Raw genomic sequence first — 19,093 nt, 5'->3', positions numbered from 1 at the left:
GGTTTTTCTTGTGTCATGAACATTGCACACCGAGGCTGATGTGCAAAGCTACCACAAGCCTAAACCCAGAATTACCATATGGTGTATGCAGTGGTGTAGTGGGGGGCCATCTTGGTGAGGGCGCAGGTACCCATCATCCTCTCCGCCTCCCCCCCAGCTCCATTCCCACCCCCCACTGCCACATGTGTGCACTGCTTCCCTTCCCCTATATCTCTGTAGCATTCCTGGCGCGAGCAGCAACCCCCAAGCTGCTGTCACGTTAGCGTTGGCTCTTCCTCTGATGTCATTTCCTGGACATGTGTCTAGGGAAGTGACTTCAGAGGAAGAGCCGCCGCTGGCATGACAACAGCTTGGGGGTTGCTGCTCACGCCAGGAATGCTACATAGGCACGGGGGAAGGGAAACGGCATGTGCGTGGCAGGAGGTGGCGGGGAATGAGCGTGTGGGGATGGAGAAGAAGGTGGGGGAGGGGTGACACTGCCCCAGGCTCCCCTCACCCTCACTACGCCACTGTGCACATCATTACCGTAGCTGAGCAATGTATAGCAACAAAGACACAGAGAAAATGAAAGCAAATCAAGACTCTGGACCCCATATTCCAACCCATTTCAAGGGCCAAGAGAAGCTCCAGGCCGTTTAATCGGGCACATAGCGTGAGAATGCAGAGTGATGCCTTTGAAAAAGAGATTAGGGTCTTACCTTGCTAGTAGATTGGTGTGACATTCTGGATGAGCGGGTTATGTCCCAGTACTCATGAGCCTTGCAGAAGGAATCCACTCCAGGTTTTAAATCCCTCCTACTTCACAGAGGGCTCTGCTGCCCCCTACAGGTAGTTCCAAAGTAGGCAATAGCTCCTTCTAGAAACAGATGTGAGGGAGGGGTACGGGGAAACTCCCCGAAGAACAAGTCTATTTGGCTCTGAAATTATAACAAATATAATAATGAACAACTCAAAATGGTGCAACAATCGTGCCATACAAAAACATTTAGGAAGCTGAAATAATACCCCAAAGTGACCTAGGACTCAGTGGCGTAGCGAGGGTGAGAAGCACCTGGAGAAGTGCCCTTACTCATACATGGCTTCCAATCTCTTTCTCCGATGAATCTGCTTTCACTTGCAGTTCTCTGCTGAGCTTTATTATTGTTTCATGTATATGGTTCAGTTGTTACATGCAGAAAGAGAGGGCCCCGGTATGCATTTCAAAGCATTTATCCAGCTGGCAAGAGTCAGTGAGTGGTTTCCAGCAGCATTGTCTGGCTAATTCTGGAAATCATTGCAGACTATCTTAAGTACTGTCTGGATAGCACCAGGGTGATCCAGGAGGAGCCTGGCCAGAGCAGCAGTTTATCCAGATGACTTGGGACGGCGACAGACTTCTCCGGATAGTTATGCGGATAATTGTCTAGATAGTGGAGGTAGTTGGAGCTATACCCGGATATTCTGCGCCAACATTTGGACTTAAATGCTATGACTGTTTAAAAGAAACAAACTTTTTAGTACTGCTTTCCAGAAGAAATGTGTGAGTCCCAAGGCGAGCACCTAAGGCTGATGGCGGCACCACCAATCCGATGAGATCACAGGGTTCCCAGCAAAGCACTGCTGTGGTCTCATTGCATTAACAGATTTAAAGATTTCCCCCCAAAACCACTGAATTCTACAGCTCAAAGCCAGGAACAACTATATCGGTAAAAAAAAGGAACCAAGTGGCATCCATAAACTCAAGTCATCTTGGACTAGAAACATCTGCGGTTTCTTCTCTCATCTCAAGAAGGACATGGCAGTTCTTGAGAGAGTCCAAAGGAGGGCAACGAAACTGGTAAGAGGGCTGGAAAACTTCCCATATGCTGAGAGGCTGGATAAACTGGGGCTCTTCTCTCTGGAAAAAAGGAGGCTCAGGGGGGATATGATAGAGACCTTCAAAATACTTAGGGGCATAGAGAGGGTGGACAGGGACAGGTTCTTCAGACTAAAAGGGACGACAGGTACGAGGGGGCACTCAGAGAAACTGAAGGGAGATAGGTTCAAATCAAATGCAAGGAAGTTTTTCTTCACCCAAAGGGTCGTGGACAAATGGAATGCGCTCCCGGAGGAAGTGATCCGGCAGAGTACAGTACAGGGATTCAAACAGGGATTGGACAGATTCCTGAGGGACAAGGGGATCGTGGGGTACTGAGGGAGGTGCTGGGGTGTTGCATAAGTATAGACAGCTCACCAGGTCGTGCAGGTGCAAGGCCGGAGGGTTAGGACATTGATGGGAAGATAGGACTTCGATGAGAAACCTAGGGAGCAAGGGGGCCCCTTCTGGTGATTAAGGCAGGTCATGACCTGTTGGGCCGCCGCGGGGGCGGACTGCTGGGCGGGATGGACCTCTGGTCTGACCCGGCAGAGGCACTACTTATGTTCTTATGTTCTTATGTTCTTAGTCTGGAAAAACTAGAGTTCGCATATCCCTTCTCATTTTGAGTCTGATTCAGTCCTGGGTGGGCCCCACTGTGTGCGTAGGGCTACCAAACGTCCAAATTTCCCAGGACATGTCTGGGGGGGTCCAGAAGGCTTTTTATTTATTTATTTATTTTTTGTAAATTCTTTATTCATTTTTAGGATTACATTAAGTGTTACATATATTCAATCACATTAACAATAAATATATCATTTACAGACTATCATTTGCACATTACTTAAAATCTTATCCCTCCCCCTTCCCTCCCTCCCTACCATATAATCCAGTATAATATAAATATATATTAATAAAATATCCCCACCCTACCCTATTAATACTAATAAATTTAAGGGAAACAAACTCTACTACTCCGTACAATATTTTGTTAATGGTTTCCATACATCCTGAAATTTCTTGAAATAACCCTTTTGTAATGCAATAAATTTTTCCATTTTATAGATATGGCATAGAGAGTTCCACCAAAAGTTGTAATTCAATCTTCTCCAATCCTTCCAATTATATGTGATTTGCCGGCACTTTGTCTGAGTTTTGAAAAGCTTCTTCGAAATCGCGTCGGGCAGGAAGGCAGACAGCGGGGTGCAGGACTGGGACGGGGCTAGTGTGGGATTGGGGGCAGGACTGGGCCATAGCAGGGCAGGGATGGGTGGAACTGGGGGGGGGGGGGTTCTAGGGGTACTGATTATACTATGTGTGGGTCCATTTTCCTTAAGAAAATCGAAACAGCATGTAGCAGAACCCCAAACACACCTTCACATGCAGCTGCAGGAGGAATGTTCTGGGTCCCTGCTCTTCAGGTGTCAATCATGCTGGATTAGTGGGAGGTCTGTTCTGAGAATTGGTCCAATAGTGTCTGAGCTTCAGCTTTTGGAGGGAAGTATAGAAACCTAAGTATGAGGGAGAAGCCAGGTCTTTTTACCCTCAGGGGATGTCCCACAAGGAGCATGAAGAAAAACAGGAGGTGAGGAACCCTGTCCAGGATCCCACCGGAGCTTTAGTTCCCTGCCCGAGGGACTGAGGGAAAAGAAGGGGAAGAGTTAAAAACAGAGTCTGACAGCTTTTGTCTCAGCTGTCCTCTGGAGCATATTAAGTGAACTGATCAGAGGAGGTCAGTCTGATCGACAGATGCCTCTCTGAGGAAGAAGGTCTGGTCATGGGAAGACTGGATCCTGAACCTCAGTCAGAGAGAGAGAGAATATAACATGAAGCTCTTTAGCTCTGAGAGCCCTAGATATGGAAGGGATTTGAGGGGGTGAAGAACTTTTGTGCACGAAAGAGGAGCGGGATGTGGGTGTGATTGTATGTGATGATCTTTAGGTGGCCAAACAGGTTGAAAAGGTGACGGCAAAAGCTAGAAGGATGCTAGGGTGCATAGGGAGAGGTATGGCCAGTAGGAAAAAGGAGGTATTGATGCCTCTGTATAAGATCTGGTGAGACCTCATTTAGAATATTGTGTACAATTCTGGAGGCTGCACCTTCAAAAAGATATAAAAAGGATGGAGTCAGTGCGTGGTCTTCGTGATAAGGCATATGGGGACAGACTTAAAGATCTCAATCTGTATACTTTGTAGGATAGTCGTTTAAATAGCTACATAATATAAATGTGCACGAGTCGAGTCTCTTTCATTTGAAAGGAAACTCAGGAATGAGAGGGCATAGGATGAAGTTAAGAGGTGAAAAGCTCCAGAGTAATCTAAGGAAATTTGTTTTACAGAAAGGGTGGTAGATGCATGGAATGGTAATGCCTGGTAGTGGTAGTGGTGGTGGAGATGAGATCAGTGGTGTAGCGAGGGTTGGTGTCTTGTTCTTCTCTCTTCCCCCTTGCTTCTTCCATGCCCCCCCTCCTTCCCTGCCTACTATATTTGCACATTCCCTTTCCCCCACCTTTTTAAATCTTCACCAGCATGAGCAGCTTCTTGTCCTGGTGGTGGTTCCTTCTGATGTCACTTCCTGGCCCTGTGACCCAGAAGTAATTTCAGAGAGGATTCAGGCCGGCGTGAGCAGCAGGCTGGAGAAGTTGCTCACGCTGGCGAAGATTTAAAGAGGGAAGGGGAAAGGAGGGCATGGGGAGCGGTGAGGTACTGGCACCCCTACCAAGATGGCACCTGGGGCTGTTTGCCCTCCCCGCCCCCCTATATGAGTTCTGGAAAGTGTGAGTGAGGCACATGTGATCTGTTAGGGAGAAGAGGAGATAGTGGAAGCTGCGGATGGTCAGACTGAATGAGCCATTTGACCTTTATCTGCTTTCATGTTTCTCTGTTTCTATAACCATAAAGCTCTATGACATCACAATGCAGGTGTAAAGAGCCTTAGCCAATAGGAAGAGGAGATGCAAATGTTAAGAGCCTTGGCCAATAGGGAGAGAAGGAGATAGTGGCTGCTGCAGATGGGCCATTTGGCCTTTATCTGCCATCATGTTTCTATGTTTCTATATACAAAAATTCCCCAGTGGAAAAACCTATACCAAATAATATAAACCAAATACTTTCCACTTAATCTAATATGTTAATGAAAGGTCAATTATACTAACAAGAGATAGCCTCAGTAATGGAGCCTACGCGTAGCCAAAATCAATGACTGGGGTATTCAGCGTAGTTATATTTGCTCCTTATTCTATCTCTTGTTAGTATAATTGACCTTTCATTAACATATTAGATTAAGTGGAAAGTATTTGGTTTATATTATTTGGTCTATGTTTCTATAACCATAAAGCTCTATGACCTCATAATGCAGGTATAAAGAGCCTTAGCCAATAGGAAGAGGAGATGCAAATGTTAAGAGCCTTGGCCAATAGGGAGAGAAGGAGTTAGTGGCTGCTGCAGATGGGCCATTTGGCCTTTATCTGCCATCATGTTTCTATGTTTCTATAACCATAAAGCTCTATGACCTCATAATGCAGGTATAAAGAGCCTTAGCCAATAGGGAGAGGAGGAACATAAGAATAGCCTTACTGGGTCCATCAAGCCCAGTAGCCCGTTCTTACGGTGGCCATTCCAGGTCACTAATACCTGGTCAAAACCCAAGGCTTCCCCCGTGTCTTTCTCAATAACAGACTATGGACTTTTCCTCCAGGAGGAGATAGTGGATGCTGCGGATGGGCAGATTGTATGGGCCATTTGGCCTTTATCTGCTGTCATGTTTCTATGAGGCTGGAGACAGTGCAACTGGTGAGTGCCTGTCCTCTTTAATGGCAAGAGATATTACACCCACCTAGGGACTCATCCTTAATCTGTTCGACAAGGATTAAAACATACGGTATTCAGGGAACACAGAGAAACAAAAAGAGAATTATGTACTTCCAGAAAGGGATAAGAGCATAGGGACCCTGTTGCCACCCATTAGGAGAATCACATGATGGGCCTTAATGTTTACCATTGGAAGAGGCAAGAAGAGCAGAAGGGAAAGATAAAGAAACAGCAAAGGCTCCATCATCAGGAGTGGGAATATTTTGCAAGATAGTATAAAGTTGGAGTCTGAAGTGTATGAAACTTCCCAAAGGACACCAGATGTGCAGTTGGAGCCCACATAGGTGTCTTACGCAGGTCCTGGCTGAATATGGACTGGAACCTGCATAAGATCTGTTGGCCATGGCAGTGCCAAGACATGACTCAGCATTGAATACTGAGGATTAATTCTGCCTGTGGAGGTCAGTATTTTAGAACTTCTGACTGCCACAGGTAGAATATTGACTGGCATAATGTTAGTGGCAAGGAGGTTACACTCCAAACGAAGATCAGACTTGTCCACACGCTCCTTTTCTCAGTAGTCAGTTAAGGATGCAGAAGCTGGACACTAAGGAAACAAGACAGAAAGAAGGTTGACTCATTTGAGCTTTGGTGCGGGAGAAGGATTTTAGGACTGCCAGAGAACTAAGAAATTGTTCCTGGAAGACATCAAACCAGTTATGTCACTCGAAGCCCAAATGATGAAGTTACGACTGTCTTATTTTGGCCACAGAGAGATCACTGGAGAAGGACATCATGTTTAGGAAGATCGAAGGAACCAGGCGAAGAGGGTGACCTGCAATCAGATGGCTAGACATGTTGAAAACAACCCTGGGGATGATGCTGGAGGAACTTTCCGGACTAGCACAAAACCAATTTCTTTTTAGATCCCCAATTTTTAAGTCGCTAGGACTTGAACACGAGTCAGTGTTAGTGGGCAAATGGCACTTAAATTGAGGTGACTTGACCAGCAGAAAAGTCCGTCATGTGCACAAGGTTAAAAGTGGCCACTCAGCCCGTGGATAAAGCCACCTGGGCGGGCCTTGCGCTCTTGCACGGTCTTTGCCTTTAGCGATGGAGGAAACCCCTGCTTTACCGTTCGGCGGCCTTTTGCTCAAGTTAATAGAATGGCGTCAGCTTGATTCATAGCGTGGGGGTGCAGGCATGGGGTAATCTTTCCTTTCGATGGTTCCAAAGGCGCTTGATTTTTATTTAGTTTTAAATGGACTGGGTTCCCATGGTTACAACAGACTATTCATGGTTATACAGACTGTTGTAACCTCTTTGCCAAAAAGGTTCTCTTATTCTGTGAGGTAATCAAATCTTGTTCTGCTTCTCTTGCCAGGATACTGGAATGCATTTTCTTAATAATTTCAGAGATATCAAAAGTGTACATAATATGCAGCATAAATCCCTATGAAGTGAAGACGGGAGTGAGGGGTTGTGATTTCTCTGTAGCATAAATAAAGTCCCCGGTGGAAGCTGTATTGCTGTTATGAATTATTTCTAGAGCGCTTCCAGACGTACACAGGACTGTACAGAGTCCCTGCTGGAAAGAGCTTACAATCTAAACAGACAAACAGGATGCCAGGGTGGGGGATACAGTTAGGGGAGATGGTTAATCCGCTGGCTAGGGTGATGAGCAGTGGGCGGTAGGGAGTAGGGTTATGGATCCAGGCAGTGAACTGGAAAGTAATATGAGAAAATGCTTCTCACTAAGGCCTCGATGCTCAAAAGCTTTCAATGCCAACGCGATCTCTGTTAAGTAAAGTGGGGGGTTCCCCCCCACACTCCCCATCGGAGCCCTTTAAAATACTGTTTTTCATCAGCGCACTTCCGCCTTGCGCTCAGTTGTCTGCGCTGGGTTGTCGGTGCGCGCTTTTGACCTGTCACCGTCTGGATTTACCCGGTCATGGCTGTGTACCTAGATCCCTCCTTCCCTTATCCAGCGAGTCCACCCTTGCCCAGTCCCCACGTTCTCACCCAATCCATGGAAGATCTTAGGGGTAGGTGGATGCTGTCCTTCCCAGCTGGCGGGCTTGCCCCTGTGGCAGCCTCTTGGTGGTTATCCCTTAGCTCTGAGGGTCCCAGCCCTCCCAGATGTTCTCCAACTCCGCCGCTAGTCTACTGGGTGCCTTCTCTCTTGTTGGACCACTGCTGCTGATCATACCCCAATGGCCTGGTGCTTACGTTGGGCTACTCTTGCCAATTCACACTATGGTAGCCTTTCTTTCCTTCAAGAGGAAACTCTGAGGTAGCTTACCAGCCCTCTTGAAGTTTTTTACAGTCCTCTTACGATTTTAGCAACTTTGTGTCATCACAAATTTAATGATCTTGCTAGTTATTCCCATCTCTAGATTACGATAAAAAGCAGTGTAGACCCCTGGGGAACCCCACTATTTAAATCTATGCAAAAATGCAGGAGAGTAGGTTCTATTCAATGCAAAAAAACATATTCTTAAACTTTCTTATTAGAAACATTTAATATTGTATTTAAGCTTATTGAGAACATGGCTGCCAAATAGATTTTTGGTAAAAAGAAATCCGATCATGTTACGCCATTGCTGAGGGCACTGCATTGGCTTCCGATGTATTGGAGGGTTCAGTTTAAATGCGCCAGTGTTGTTCAGAGTTTATATGTGATTTTTTCCCCCACTGTTTCCTCTTTCTTTTAACTCTTATCGTCTCCGGTCTACTAGGAATCTCCATAAATTCAAATTAATATTCCCTTCTATTAGAGGGATTCAAACTTTCGGTAGGATTTCAAACCCTATGGCATTTACTAGGGTGAAAATCTGGAATGATCTCCCTTCAGATAGTAGAACCGGCTTGAAGACATTTCTAACTGATAACTGGAAGATGATGGATCTGTTCAGAATTTTCTAGTTGATAACGGAATGTTGATATTGACGGACTTTCTCTTGTCCTATTATTGTTCATGAAAGATGTTCAGAAAAGAAATAAAAACTATACTCTTCAAGAAATTCCTGAAACAGTCCTAACATCACATATGCCATCCTTCCTTCCTCCCTCCCTCTTCCCGCCAAACTGAAACTACCTGACCCACTCTTTATCTCTCTAGAAATGACAAATAATCTTCCATTGTAACCCACCGTTTAGAATTCTTTTGTAATCTGCCTTGAACTGCAGGTTAATGTAATGTAATTTATTTCTTATATACCGCTAAACTCCGTTAGGATTCTAAGCGGTTTACAGAAAAATAGACAATAGGGTGAATTAAAATTATAAGTAAAATAGGTACTTAGAAATTCCCTTACTGTCTCGAAGGCTCACAATCTAACTAAAGTACCTGGGAAAATGACAATTAGTAGAGTAATGAAGAAATAAAATAGAGAATAGATGAGAAAAATAAGAAAATAAACATTCTAATAAGACTACAATGGTCTAAAGGACTTTGAAAGGTTGAAAAAAGAGGGGAGATAAGAATAGATGCAGAGGGAGAACCATTGAAGCAATAGAATTCTGGAGAAATTTAAATGAAATTTGAATGATAACATAAAACAAAATAAGTGGTAAAACAATAAGTGAGATTAAAAAATATATCATAAACTAAAAAGAAGTGAAAATAAAATCAAAACAGTCAAAACTGAAGTCCAGCTTGAACGGGCCCCCGAGCCAACCGTTGGTCTGATGGCCGGACTGCAGCCCTCCTCCGTTGGCTCTCCCCTGCTGGCATGGGCGGAATAGAAATCTCTAATGTAATTAATGTCTCCTTAGGTTAAGTTTTGTTAATCAGTTCGAGTCCCTCAGGGGAATGACCAGGTATATAAGACTAAAGATTAGATCACCGAACTCTGGAACAGTTTTACCACCCCGCTTCGGTGCCTGTCCTCCCTCCAACTCTTCCGAAAACATCTGAAAACTTGGCTCTTCTCCAAAATGCAATGACCTCTCCCTCATCGATATATTCATTCCCTCTAAACCTCTCTTTCTAAGTCCTTCTACTTTTCATTGTAGTTCCTTTCTATACCAATTCCTGTAAACCGTGCCGAGCTCTACTTCTGTGGAGATGATGCGGTATAGAAACTTAAGGTTTAGTTTAGTTTAGTTTAGATATACTAAGACAAGGAGGAAAAAGCTTCAGATCCTGCTTTTTCCTCCTTGCCTTAGTATATGCAGCTTAAGTACAAGATTAGATGTTTCTAAAAAGAAGAACCCCACTGTTTACCCTTCTCCATTGAGAATATTGACCATATGCATTAAGCATTAAGACATATCCTCTATTTATACCCTTCTATTCCCTTTTCCAGCAGGAAAATGTCCAATCCTCTCTTAAATCCCAGTACTGTATTCTGCCCTATTACGTCCTCTGGAAGCGAATTCCAAGTGTCCACCACACGTTGGGTAAAGAAGAACTTCCGGACAGATTCAATACAAATGCTAGGAAGTTCTTCTTTACCCAACGTGTGGTGGACACTTGGAATTCGCTTCCAGAGGACGTTATAGGGCAGAATACAGTACTGGGATTTAAGAGAGGATTGGACATTTTCCTGCTGGAAAAGGGAATAGAAGGGTATAAATAGAGGATATGTCTTAATGCTTAATGCTTAATAAGACATTACCTTCCATCCCATGACTGTCTAATATCCTCAGGAGTCTTTCATGAGGTACTTTGTCAAATGCCTTTTGAAAATCCAAATACACAATATCAACCGGCTGTAGACTGAGCCCTGCTTGATGGTTCGCTTTGTCCCAGGGGTGTAACTGTTTCACTTCTGCTCGGGCCACACACGGCTAGCTCTTGCATTTCTTTTTCAGATGGAGTTTCCACTGCAGCCTACTCATCCCCAGCAAGAAGTTTGGGGGACCCTGGGATAACGCCGATGTCTCCGTCACATTGTGTGGTAAGCATTTGCTGATTTTAGTTTTGTATATTACCGCTTGTAAGCCTGAAAGCTATGGAAGCGGTGTGCAGTCAGGTATGGTAGGTATTTTTCTGTCCCTGGAGAGCTGAATATTGCATGTCCTCTGCGATTGAGTAAGTGGATTTTCTTGATGTGCCTTGAGGAACACAGGTACTAAATTTCGGTTCCTTTTTGTGTCTCAGCCAAGCAAAAGGCAAGAGAGTGTCATTTGCCCCATGGTTGCTGTTACCTGGAGTAAAGTGTGTCCTTAATAGAAAGGTCACAGAGTCCTTTTTTGCATCATATCCACTGCAGGAGTAATTCTGTAAACTAGAGCCCAACTGAAACCGAATTTGCGACAGAAATTGGCTGCTTGGTTGTGGCCAAACCTGAAGATGAAAATGGCTTCAATCCACCACCATGTGACCAAAATGTGCCTCTTTTCTGTGCCCCCTTACCTGTGGTAGCTCCCTCGTGAACCCACCCCTCTCCAAGTGGCAGCCACAACTTGGGACTACTGTATCATTGGTGGGTAGTGGGTCAGGAACAGTCCCCACTCACTTCTCTACACAATTGACTCCTTTTAAAAGGGCTTCTGCGACTTCCGGCAGCTATATTGAGACTGGGACCGACATAAGCAAGAGCCACCCGCAGTTGCTTCTCCTGGCTCCAATTGTAGTGTTATTAGACTTCTGGGAAAACCTGGACATGTGTTCTTCTTAGAGGACTGTCCAGGCTCCTGGATGGACTTTCCAAAGCCTGGCATTGGTCTGGGTTTTGGAAAGCCCCGACAAGCTCCAGCCGCATCTGGAGGGCCTCTGAGCATGCACAGATGACGTCAAACACATCCGCACACGCTCCGGGCCCTCCAAACGTATCTGGAGCTCATCCGGAAGACGAGAGGAGGCTGTGTGGGGGTGGGGCTGGTGGCGGAATGAGACAGGGTTCATGTGTCCGAGAAAAATATGCTAACCTTTATCCATTTGCAACAAAGTCCTAGAACCCATTTTGAAGGACAAGTAACACCGGACAGGAATGGGTGGGCTTTGTTCTAGACCCCCCCAAGAGGCCACTAGACCACCAGGCTTTCTTTAGGTAGGCCTAGGGTTACCATATTTGTGGATAGAAAAAAAAAGAGAACCTTATTTTGCTTGGGATCTTTATTTATACTATACAGCATTCACACTATATGTATATAATGAAAAAAGAGAACACATGACCACGCCCCCAACAGCCCTGCCCTTGCCCCACCCCCAGCTCTGCCTCCCACCGGTCTTGCCCCTGCCCCTTCCCATCCTCTGTACCCTTCTAGTGTTTTTCTCTCCCTGCATCCCCCCTCTCTCTCCCCCCTCCCACACAGGTGCTTCTCTCTCCCCCTCCTTCCAACCTTCCTCCTCCTGCGGGTGCTTCTCTTTCTCTCTCTTCTCCCCCAGCAAGATCCGGTGGCACAGGCTCTCTGTCTCCATCCCCCAGCCCAGCCCAGAATCTAGTGCCTCTCCCCAGTCCTCCACTTACCTCCTCTGCTGAATATTTAATTTTTGGACCAGGCGCAGCTGCCGTCGGCCTGCCCTGGAAACCTTCATTCTGCAGCGACATCCTATTCCGAAAAACATAAGAGAATCCAACACAATCTGCAGCACAAAGGAAAACAAGGCAAAAACTACAGTTAATGTTACCACCTTTTTGCAAACCGAGGGTCTCGACACGGTCCGTGTTTCGGTTAACACGCCTTCATCAGGGATCAAATTAAACCGCAAACAAAAAACAATAGCCTGTGTGAATTGGTAATGATCGCTAAATAGCGGTTTCTTTGTAAAGGTGGAAACATTAACCGCATTCAATTTTTGGATATAATAAATATAGCCTGCAGTTTTTTCCTTGTTTTCCTTTGTGCGATATCCTGTTCCCACATAGGCAGGACAGCTGCAGAATGAAGGCTTCAGGGGCAAGCTGACAGTATCAGGCTCAATTCCCTGTTGCTGCCGGCTGATCCGAAGACTAAATATTCAGCGGAGGAGGTACTTGAGGCATAGGGGAGAGGAATACCAGGACAAACTCTTTAAATTTAGAAAGACGTCCAGACTACCTGGACAGTCCTTTAAAAAGAGGACATGACCGAGTAAATCTGGAAGTCTGGTAACCAATGGTATAATAAAGGGAGCAGATTGCCCCGGGCGCCGTGTCAGTGGGGGGCGCCGGAACCTCTCTGCCACACCACACCCCGCTCGTGCCGTCCCTCCCCCCCCGTACCTCTGTAGATCTTTGCTAGTACGAGCAACTTCTTCTGCCTGTTATTCGCACCAGCCTGGTTCCTCTCTGAGTTACCTCTGGGTCAAGGAGCCAGGAAGTGATGTCAGAGGTAAATACAAAGCTGACGTGAGGAACATGCTGGAGAAAAGCCACTTGCACTGGCAAAGATTTAAAGGTATGGGGAGGGGGAAGGGAGGAAGAGCGCGAGTGTGGAGTGGGGGGGGGGCGTGAAGGAGAAGAGGTGTGGAGAGGAAGGTGTAGGGGCACCTCCTACCCTTATTACGCCACTGCTGATAACCTTAGGTAGGCCCAAAAAGGGCCTATGGGTGGTTGGGCTGCCCAAGGGGGGCAGTGGTGGTACAGAGTGATGATGGGGGGGGGAGGAGGTGTGGAAGAGCCTCTAGTATAAACAAGCACCGATAGCTGTGTTCAAGTTACACATGTAAATGTTTCAAACAGAAGCATATATGTAGACCAGGGGTCACAAAGTTCCTCCTTGAGGGCCGGAATCCAGTCGGGTTTTCAGGATTTCCCCAATGAATATGCATGAGATCTATGTGCATGCACTGCTTTCAATGCATATTCATTGGGGAAATCCTGAAAACCCGACTGGATTGTGGCCCTCAAGGAGGGACTTTGAGATCCCTGATGTAGACTTACATCAGCAGGCAGCAGCAGGCTAGGGGTGTGGCATGGATGTGATGGGGCGGGGATGGGTAGAACTGGGCGGGCCTAGGGGCAGGTCCAGATTTTATATACGCAAAATCTGTCAACCCTACTTTGGGATATAAGTTCAAAACCAGGACTGGCCCAAAAGTCTTCATCCTGGAACTGGGTTACTTAACTTGGCATCTATAATAAAAAAGTGTTTAGTCCTCAGTCATAACGGAGCAAAGAGGGATGATTCCCCAAAAGGAGGAGTGCTTGCCGTGAACGTCCTGTTCTGTTCTGGGATGTCTTGTGAATTTCCTGCTCTAGGAGGTTTCATGGAGAGGTTTGCGGAGCTGGGGAACAGCACGTGGTGGAGCTCTGTGCTCGTTTCTGCTTCTTGGTGGGGGCTGTTTCTTTGTCGCTGGTCGGGAAGGGTGCAGAGACTCTCCCTATAAGATTCTCTCTTGTTCTGACCCTCACAGGATTCAGACTCCGGTGTGGACGCTGAGCCATCCTATCAGGTGGTGGTGGCTATTGATTTTGGCACGACCTCCAGTGGCTATGCCTACAGCTTTATGAAGGAACCCGAATGCATCCATATAATGAGGTAAGAGCTGCAATACAACAGCCTGGGCCAGGGTAGCGACTAGAGAATGACACGGAGACAAATTTTTCCCCATCCCTGTGAGTTCTATCGCTCTCCCTGCCCCATTCCTGTAAGCTCTGCCTTAACCGCACAGGCCTTGAAAACTTATGATTTTAAAGTGTTTGAGGCTTGTGCAGATGAGGACGGAGCTTAGGCATTGGTGGAATGAGGCATTATGACATCACAATCTCAGCTCTAGAATGTGGCTACTTAGGATTTTCAAGTGTTTGAGGCTTGTGCAGATGAGGACGGAGCTTAGGCATTGGTGGAATGAGGCATTATGACATCACAATCTGAGTTCTAGAATGTTGCTACTTAGGATTTTAAAGGGTTTGAGGCTTGTGCAGATGAGGACGGAGCTTAGGTATTGGTGGAATGAGGCATTATGACATCACAATCTCAGCTCTAGAATGTTGCTACATATGATTTTGAAGTGTTTGAGGCTTGTGTAGAAGAGGATGGAGATTAGGCATTGGTGGAATGAGGCATTATGACATCACAATCTGAGCTCTAGAATGTTGCTACTTATGATTTTAAAGTGTTTGAGATTTGTGCTGATGAGGACGGAGCTTAGGCATTGGTGGAATGAGACATTGTGACATCACAATCTGAGCTCTAGAATGTTGCTACTTAGGATTTTAAAGTGTTTGAGGCTTGTGCAGATGAGGGCGTAGCTGAGGCATTATGACATCACAATCTGAGCTCTAGAATGTTGCCACTTATGGTCTGAAAGTGTTTGAGGCTTATGCAGATGAGGACGGAGCTTAGGCATTGGTGGAATGAGGCATTATGACATCACAATTTGAGCTCTAGAATGTTGCTACTTAGGATTTGAAAGTGTTTGAGGCTTGTGCAGATGAGGACGGAGCTCAGGCAGAGACAGGAAAATAGCTCACCTGGCTAGAAAAATGAGTTCCTGTGAGGATGGAGAAAAATTTGTCCCCGTGCCATTTAGTAGCGACCCTCCAGAGCTTTGGAAGTATATCCGGAGCTTTCTAGCCATCGCCTGATAATGTGAGAGATACACGGTGGTGGCAGAGGTTAATTACAGACATGTGCTGGTGTGTTTTCTTGACAGAGTTGCTACAGTAACACAGCTTGAAAGAGCCCTTCCAGTCTTAGGGCCTGTAATTTGGAGATTTATCAGAGAACGCAGCACAGATGGAATCTTCAAATGCTCAATTTCTTCTGTCACTCTCGTGTGTGGACGTCTGCCCACGCGCAGAGAGTGCTGGCGTGCATGTGGAGGCTTGGGGTGGGGGATGGGATAAAACCAAAGGATCTCTAATTAGAAAATGAAGGATGTAAATTAAAGAACTAAGGCCGGTACTGGACAGACTTACATGGTCCGTGTCCCATATGTGGTGATTTGGTGTAGGAGGGGCTGGGGAGGGCATCAATGGGAACTCCACTGGTTGGTCAAATTCGAAAATGTAGAGATAAGAGCTCATTTAGGAAAATGCTGAAAACACAACTGTTTGTAGATGCATTTCTTTGAGAAACTGATTTTATGTAAGGATTGAATCTGTTTGTTTTGTTCTGAATTTTATAAGATTTGCAAACCGTTTTGGACTAAAACGGTATAGAAATTTTAAAAAGAAATAAACTTGGAACATGAGGATGTTACTGGCCAGACTTTACAGTAGATATCCTGCAGACAACGGGATGGTTGGATAGGCTGAAGTGAGTTGGAGCCTAGGACGATACCAGGTGGACTTTAGTCTATGGCTCAGAAATATCAAAGAAGAGACAAGTTCATTTAATCATGTATTTGTAATGGGCAGACTGGATGGACCGTTCAGGTCTTTATCTGCCGTCATTTACTATGTTACCTGGCAGAAACCCAAAGAGCAGCAACATTCCAGAGCTCCTATTGTGATGTCATATTGCCTCATTCCACCAATGCCTGAGAGCCAACCTTAGCAGTGATGTCACAATGGCTTGATTAGACGGCAACTTCAACATTTGGAGCCTAGGAAAATACCAGGAGGACTTTACAGTCTGTGACCCAGAAATACCAAAGAAGAGACAAGTTAATTTAATCATGTATTTTTAATGAGTATGACTAATGGGCAGACTGGATGGACCGTTCAGGTCTTTATCTGCCGTCATTTACTAGGTTACTATGCAGGGAGTGCTGCCTTGCATGTGAAGACTTGGGGTGAGGGGTGGAGATAGAGCAGGAGATGGGCTGAGGTGCAGGAAGGGAGAAGTTGATTCCTTCAGGGCACCGACCGTCTCTTTTTCTGCAGGCTGCGATGTTCTCATCATTCACAGGATCTCCAGAGTCAAGTCGACTTTTAGAACTTCAAGCTCTGATTGTGTCCTGTCTCTTCCTCCTTTCCCTCTTTGAAATCCCCGGTTCATCTCCCAGCCTAATTAATGGCTGGGGTGCAGGTGCTGACAAATCCAGCAGAACTTGAAGTCGGTCTGGCTGTAAGCGTAAGAACAGACCTCACAACTAGAGAATGACACGGTGGCGGTTTACCCGCGGCCACCGCATTTTAGCCGCGGGTCACCGCCGAAAACGGGGAAGAAAACTAGCAGTCGCTGCGGCGACGGGGACAAGGCCATTCACCGCCCGCGGGGCGGTGAATGGGTCTTGTCCCCGCAGTGAGGCATGAAGGATCGCGCGGTCCCCGCAGCTCACACCCGCCTGCCCAATCGATTCTAGTGTTTAGCCAGCTCTCTCCCTTCTCCTCACCTTAGTTTGTAGATTTTCTTTTTCGGCGACCCGCACGCTATCAGAGAGCCGCGCACCCGCTGCTGCTCAGTTTCAATCTTCTGCTCTGACGCAACCGGAAACAGGAAGTTGCAGCAGAGCAGAAGATTGAACACTGAGCAGCCGCGCGTGTGCGGCTCTTTGGGAAAGCGTGCAGGTCGCTGAAAAAGAAAGCCTGCAAACTAAGGTGAGGAGAAGGGAGAGAGCTGGCTAAACACTAGGATCGATTGGGCAGGCGGGTGGGGGCTGCGAGGACCGTGCGATCACCCGTGTTCCCGGCTCAGACTGTAAGGAGGGAGTGAAAGGGAAAAGGATTCTGGGCCAAGGTGATGAAAACGGAAAGAAAAACCCACGGCAGGAAAGAAAGGGAAGGACAGGCAGGTGAGCCAGATGCTAGAAGCAGGGGGGGGGGGAAGAAAGAGGGAAAAAAGCTAGATGGGGTTGAAAAGAAGAGACACACTGGTATGGAAGAGGAAGATAGGGGAAATCTGGACACAGGAAGGTAACAGAAAGAGGGGAAATTATGTGCATGGGGCATAGGGACAGAGACAAAAAGGGGACATGCCATGGGGATGGTATATGGACACAGGGGGGGGCAATGGCAGATACATAGGGGAGATATTAGAAAAGTATATAAAATCGTACCCGTTTGAGGTTTTTATGTATGCAGCGGTGACGGTGACGGGGCGGTGAATGGGGTGGCAGTGGCGGTGACGGGGCGGTGCAGAGGATGGTGAGACGGGGACGGGGCGGTGACGGGGACCAATTTTTTCACCGTGTCATTCTCTACTCACAACCACAACGGCAAATTTGTCAAAAAGTCTCCTCATCTGTCCACTGGATTTCTAAACATAGTTATTTATTGTAGTTGAGCGATAAGGATCTTTTTTTCCATATAAATAGTCAAACCAGGTTCAGATTCCGATATATTCTTTCATCACTTAACTCAAAACAGCAGAACGAATCCCCGTGTTCTGGTGGACGGATGAGGAAACGTTTTGGCAAAAGACTGAGATTTGCCTTTGTGGTTTCGAGGTCCGTTCTCACACAGGTGGAAGTTCTGCAAGAGGTGCCTCCATATAGGTGGTCTGCTCCGCCCCCCTCCCATTACAGAATACTAACATAACCTGGCATCTGCGCACAGTGACAGAGTAAGAGCGAGCGGTGCCCCTCCCCTGCCCTCTTCCCCGTCGCAGGGGCCCCTTCCCTTTCCCTTTTAAACGTCTCTGGCTGTTGGGGTCGGCTCCCCTTTGACATCACATCCTAGGCGCAGGTCCCAAAAGTGATGTCAGAGAGAGCGCCAAAAAAGTACAGGGGAAGGCAAGGGAGTGCGCAGAGGAGAAGGGGGTTTAGCGTGGACCCCACTCCCCCTTGCCACACCGCTGTCTGCGCACTTTATTTTTACGAGCTGGCATAACTGATTGCACTTGAATGCAGCAAGGGTGTGCTCACAGTTACTTCTTTTAAACTCATTAAATGCATTTTGCCTTCACTTTTTGGTTTACCCTCTTATATAGCAGATGTGTTTGGATTCTGTTCAATAGGAAAGGAAATGCATTTCTGGTTCTATTTCTCCAGGGTTGGAAGTACTTGCTGACCCTTGCTGTGGCTGGTGGAGATCCCCACGCTAAGGGCCTCCTCCATAGGTGGCCAGAACTTCCTTCCACCAAGCGTAGCAGTCGCTGGCAGCAACCCTGAGTCACTGAGGAGCCAGTATCTGTGACTTAGGGATTCACTGCTGTCTGCCAAGCTTGGCAAAAGGGACCCCCGGCCACCTTCAGAGGAAGTCCTCAACTGACATAGCTTAGGGGTCTTCATCAGCTGGGGTATTTATATTTTATATTTACATTAGAAACTCTGGCAGAGACCCATTTACAAAGTATATATTCTTCCCAATTATTATTTCAGTAGCCTAATTAACCCTCCCCCCCTTTTACAAAACTGCGAAAGCGGTTCTTAGCGCCAGCTGGCACACTGACTGAGCATTGGGAGCAGCGCAGAGCATCAGCGCGCCGGCCTGCACTAAAAACCACTTCTGTGGTTTTGTAAAAGTGTGTGTGGGGGGGATGAGGGGTTAAATGAAATACCTACTTCTGAAGTTTATGGGGATGGGTGGGGATGGATTCAATTCCAGCGGGGACGGGTTTGATTTCTGTCCCCGCACAACTCTCTACCCCCTGCCCCTCCTTCTTATGTGCTCCTATATAGGGCTATCACCTGCTTTGGTACAAACTGAAGGGGGCAACAGAACCCTCTGGAGAAGGAGCTGAAAACCTG

The 19,093-nt window shown here is 46.6% G+C and overlaps 1 protein-coding gene across 1 annotated transcript in view; it reads left to right on the top strand.

Moving 5' to 3' along the window:
* The window catches only part of HSPA12A (heat shock protein family A (Hsp70) member 12A), a 102,658-nt gene that overhangs the window by 41,958 nt on the left and 41,607 nt on the right, over nt 1-19,093 (top strand). Inside the window, exons 2-3 of the mRNA XM_033943720.1 lie at nt 10,462-10,547; nt 13,931-14,055. Of these exons, the coding sequence (XP_033799611.1) occupies nt 10,462-10,547; nt 13,931-14,055 (211 nt within the window). The remainder of the gene's footprint in view (nt 1-10,461; nt 10,548-13,930; nt 14,056-19,093) is intronic.

This window comes from Geotrypetes seraphini, chromosome 4 (genome assembly GCF_902459505.1).
Source record: "Geotrypetes seraphini chromosome 4, aGeoSer1.1, whole genome shotgun sequence".
NCBI classification, from domain to species: Eukaryota; Metazoa; Chordata; class Amphibia; order Gymnophiona; family Dermophiidae; genus Geotrypetes; species Geotrypetes seraphini.
This window is presented reverse-complemented; position numbering and strand designations above follow the sequence as displayed.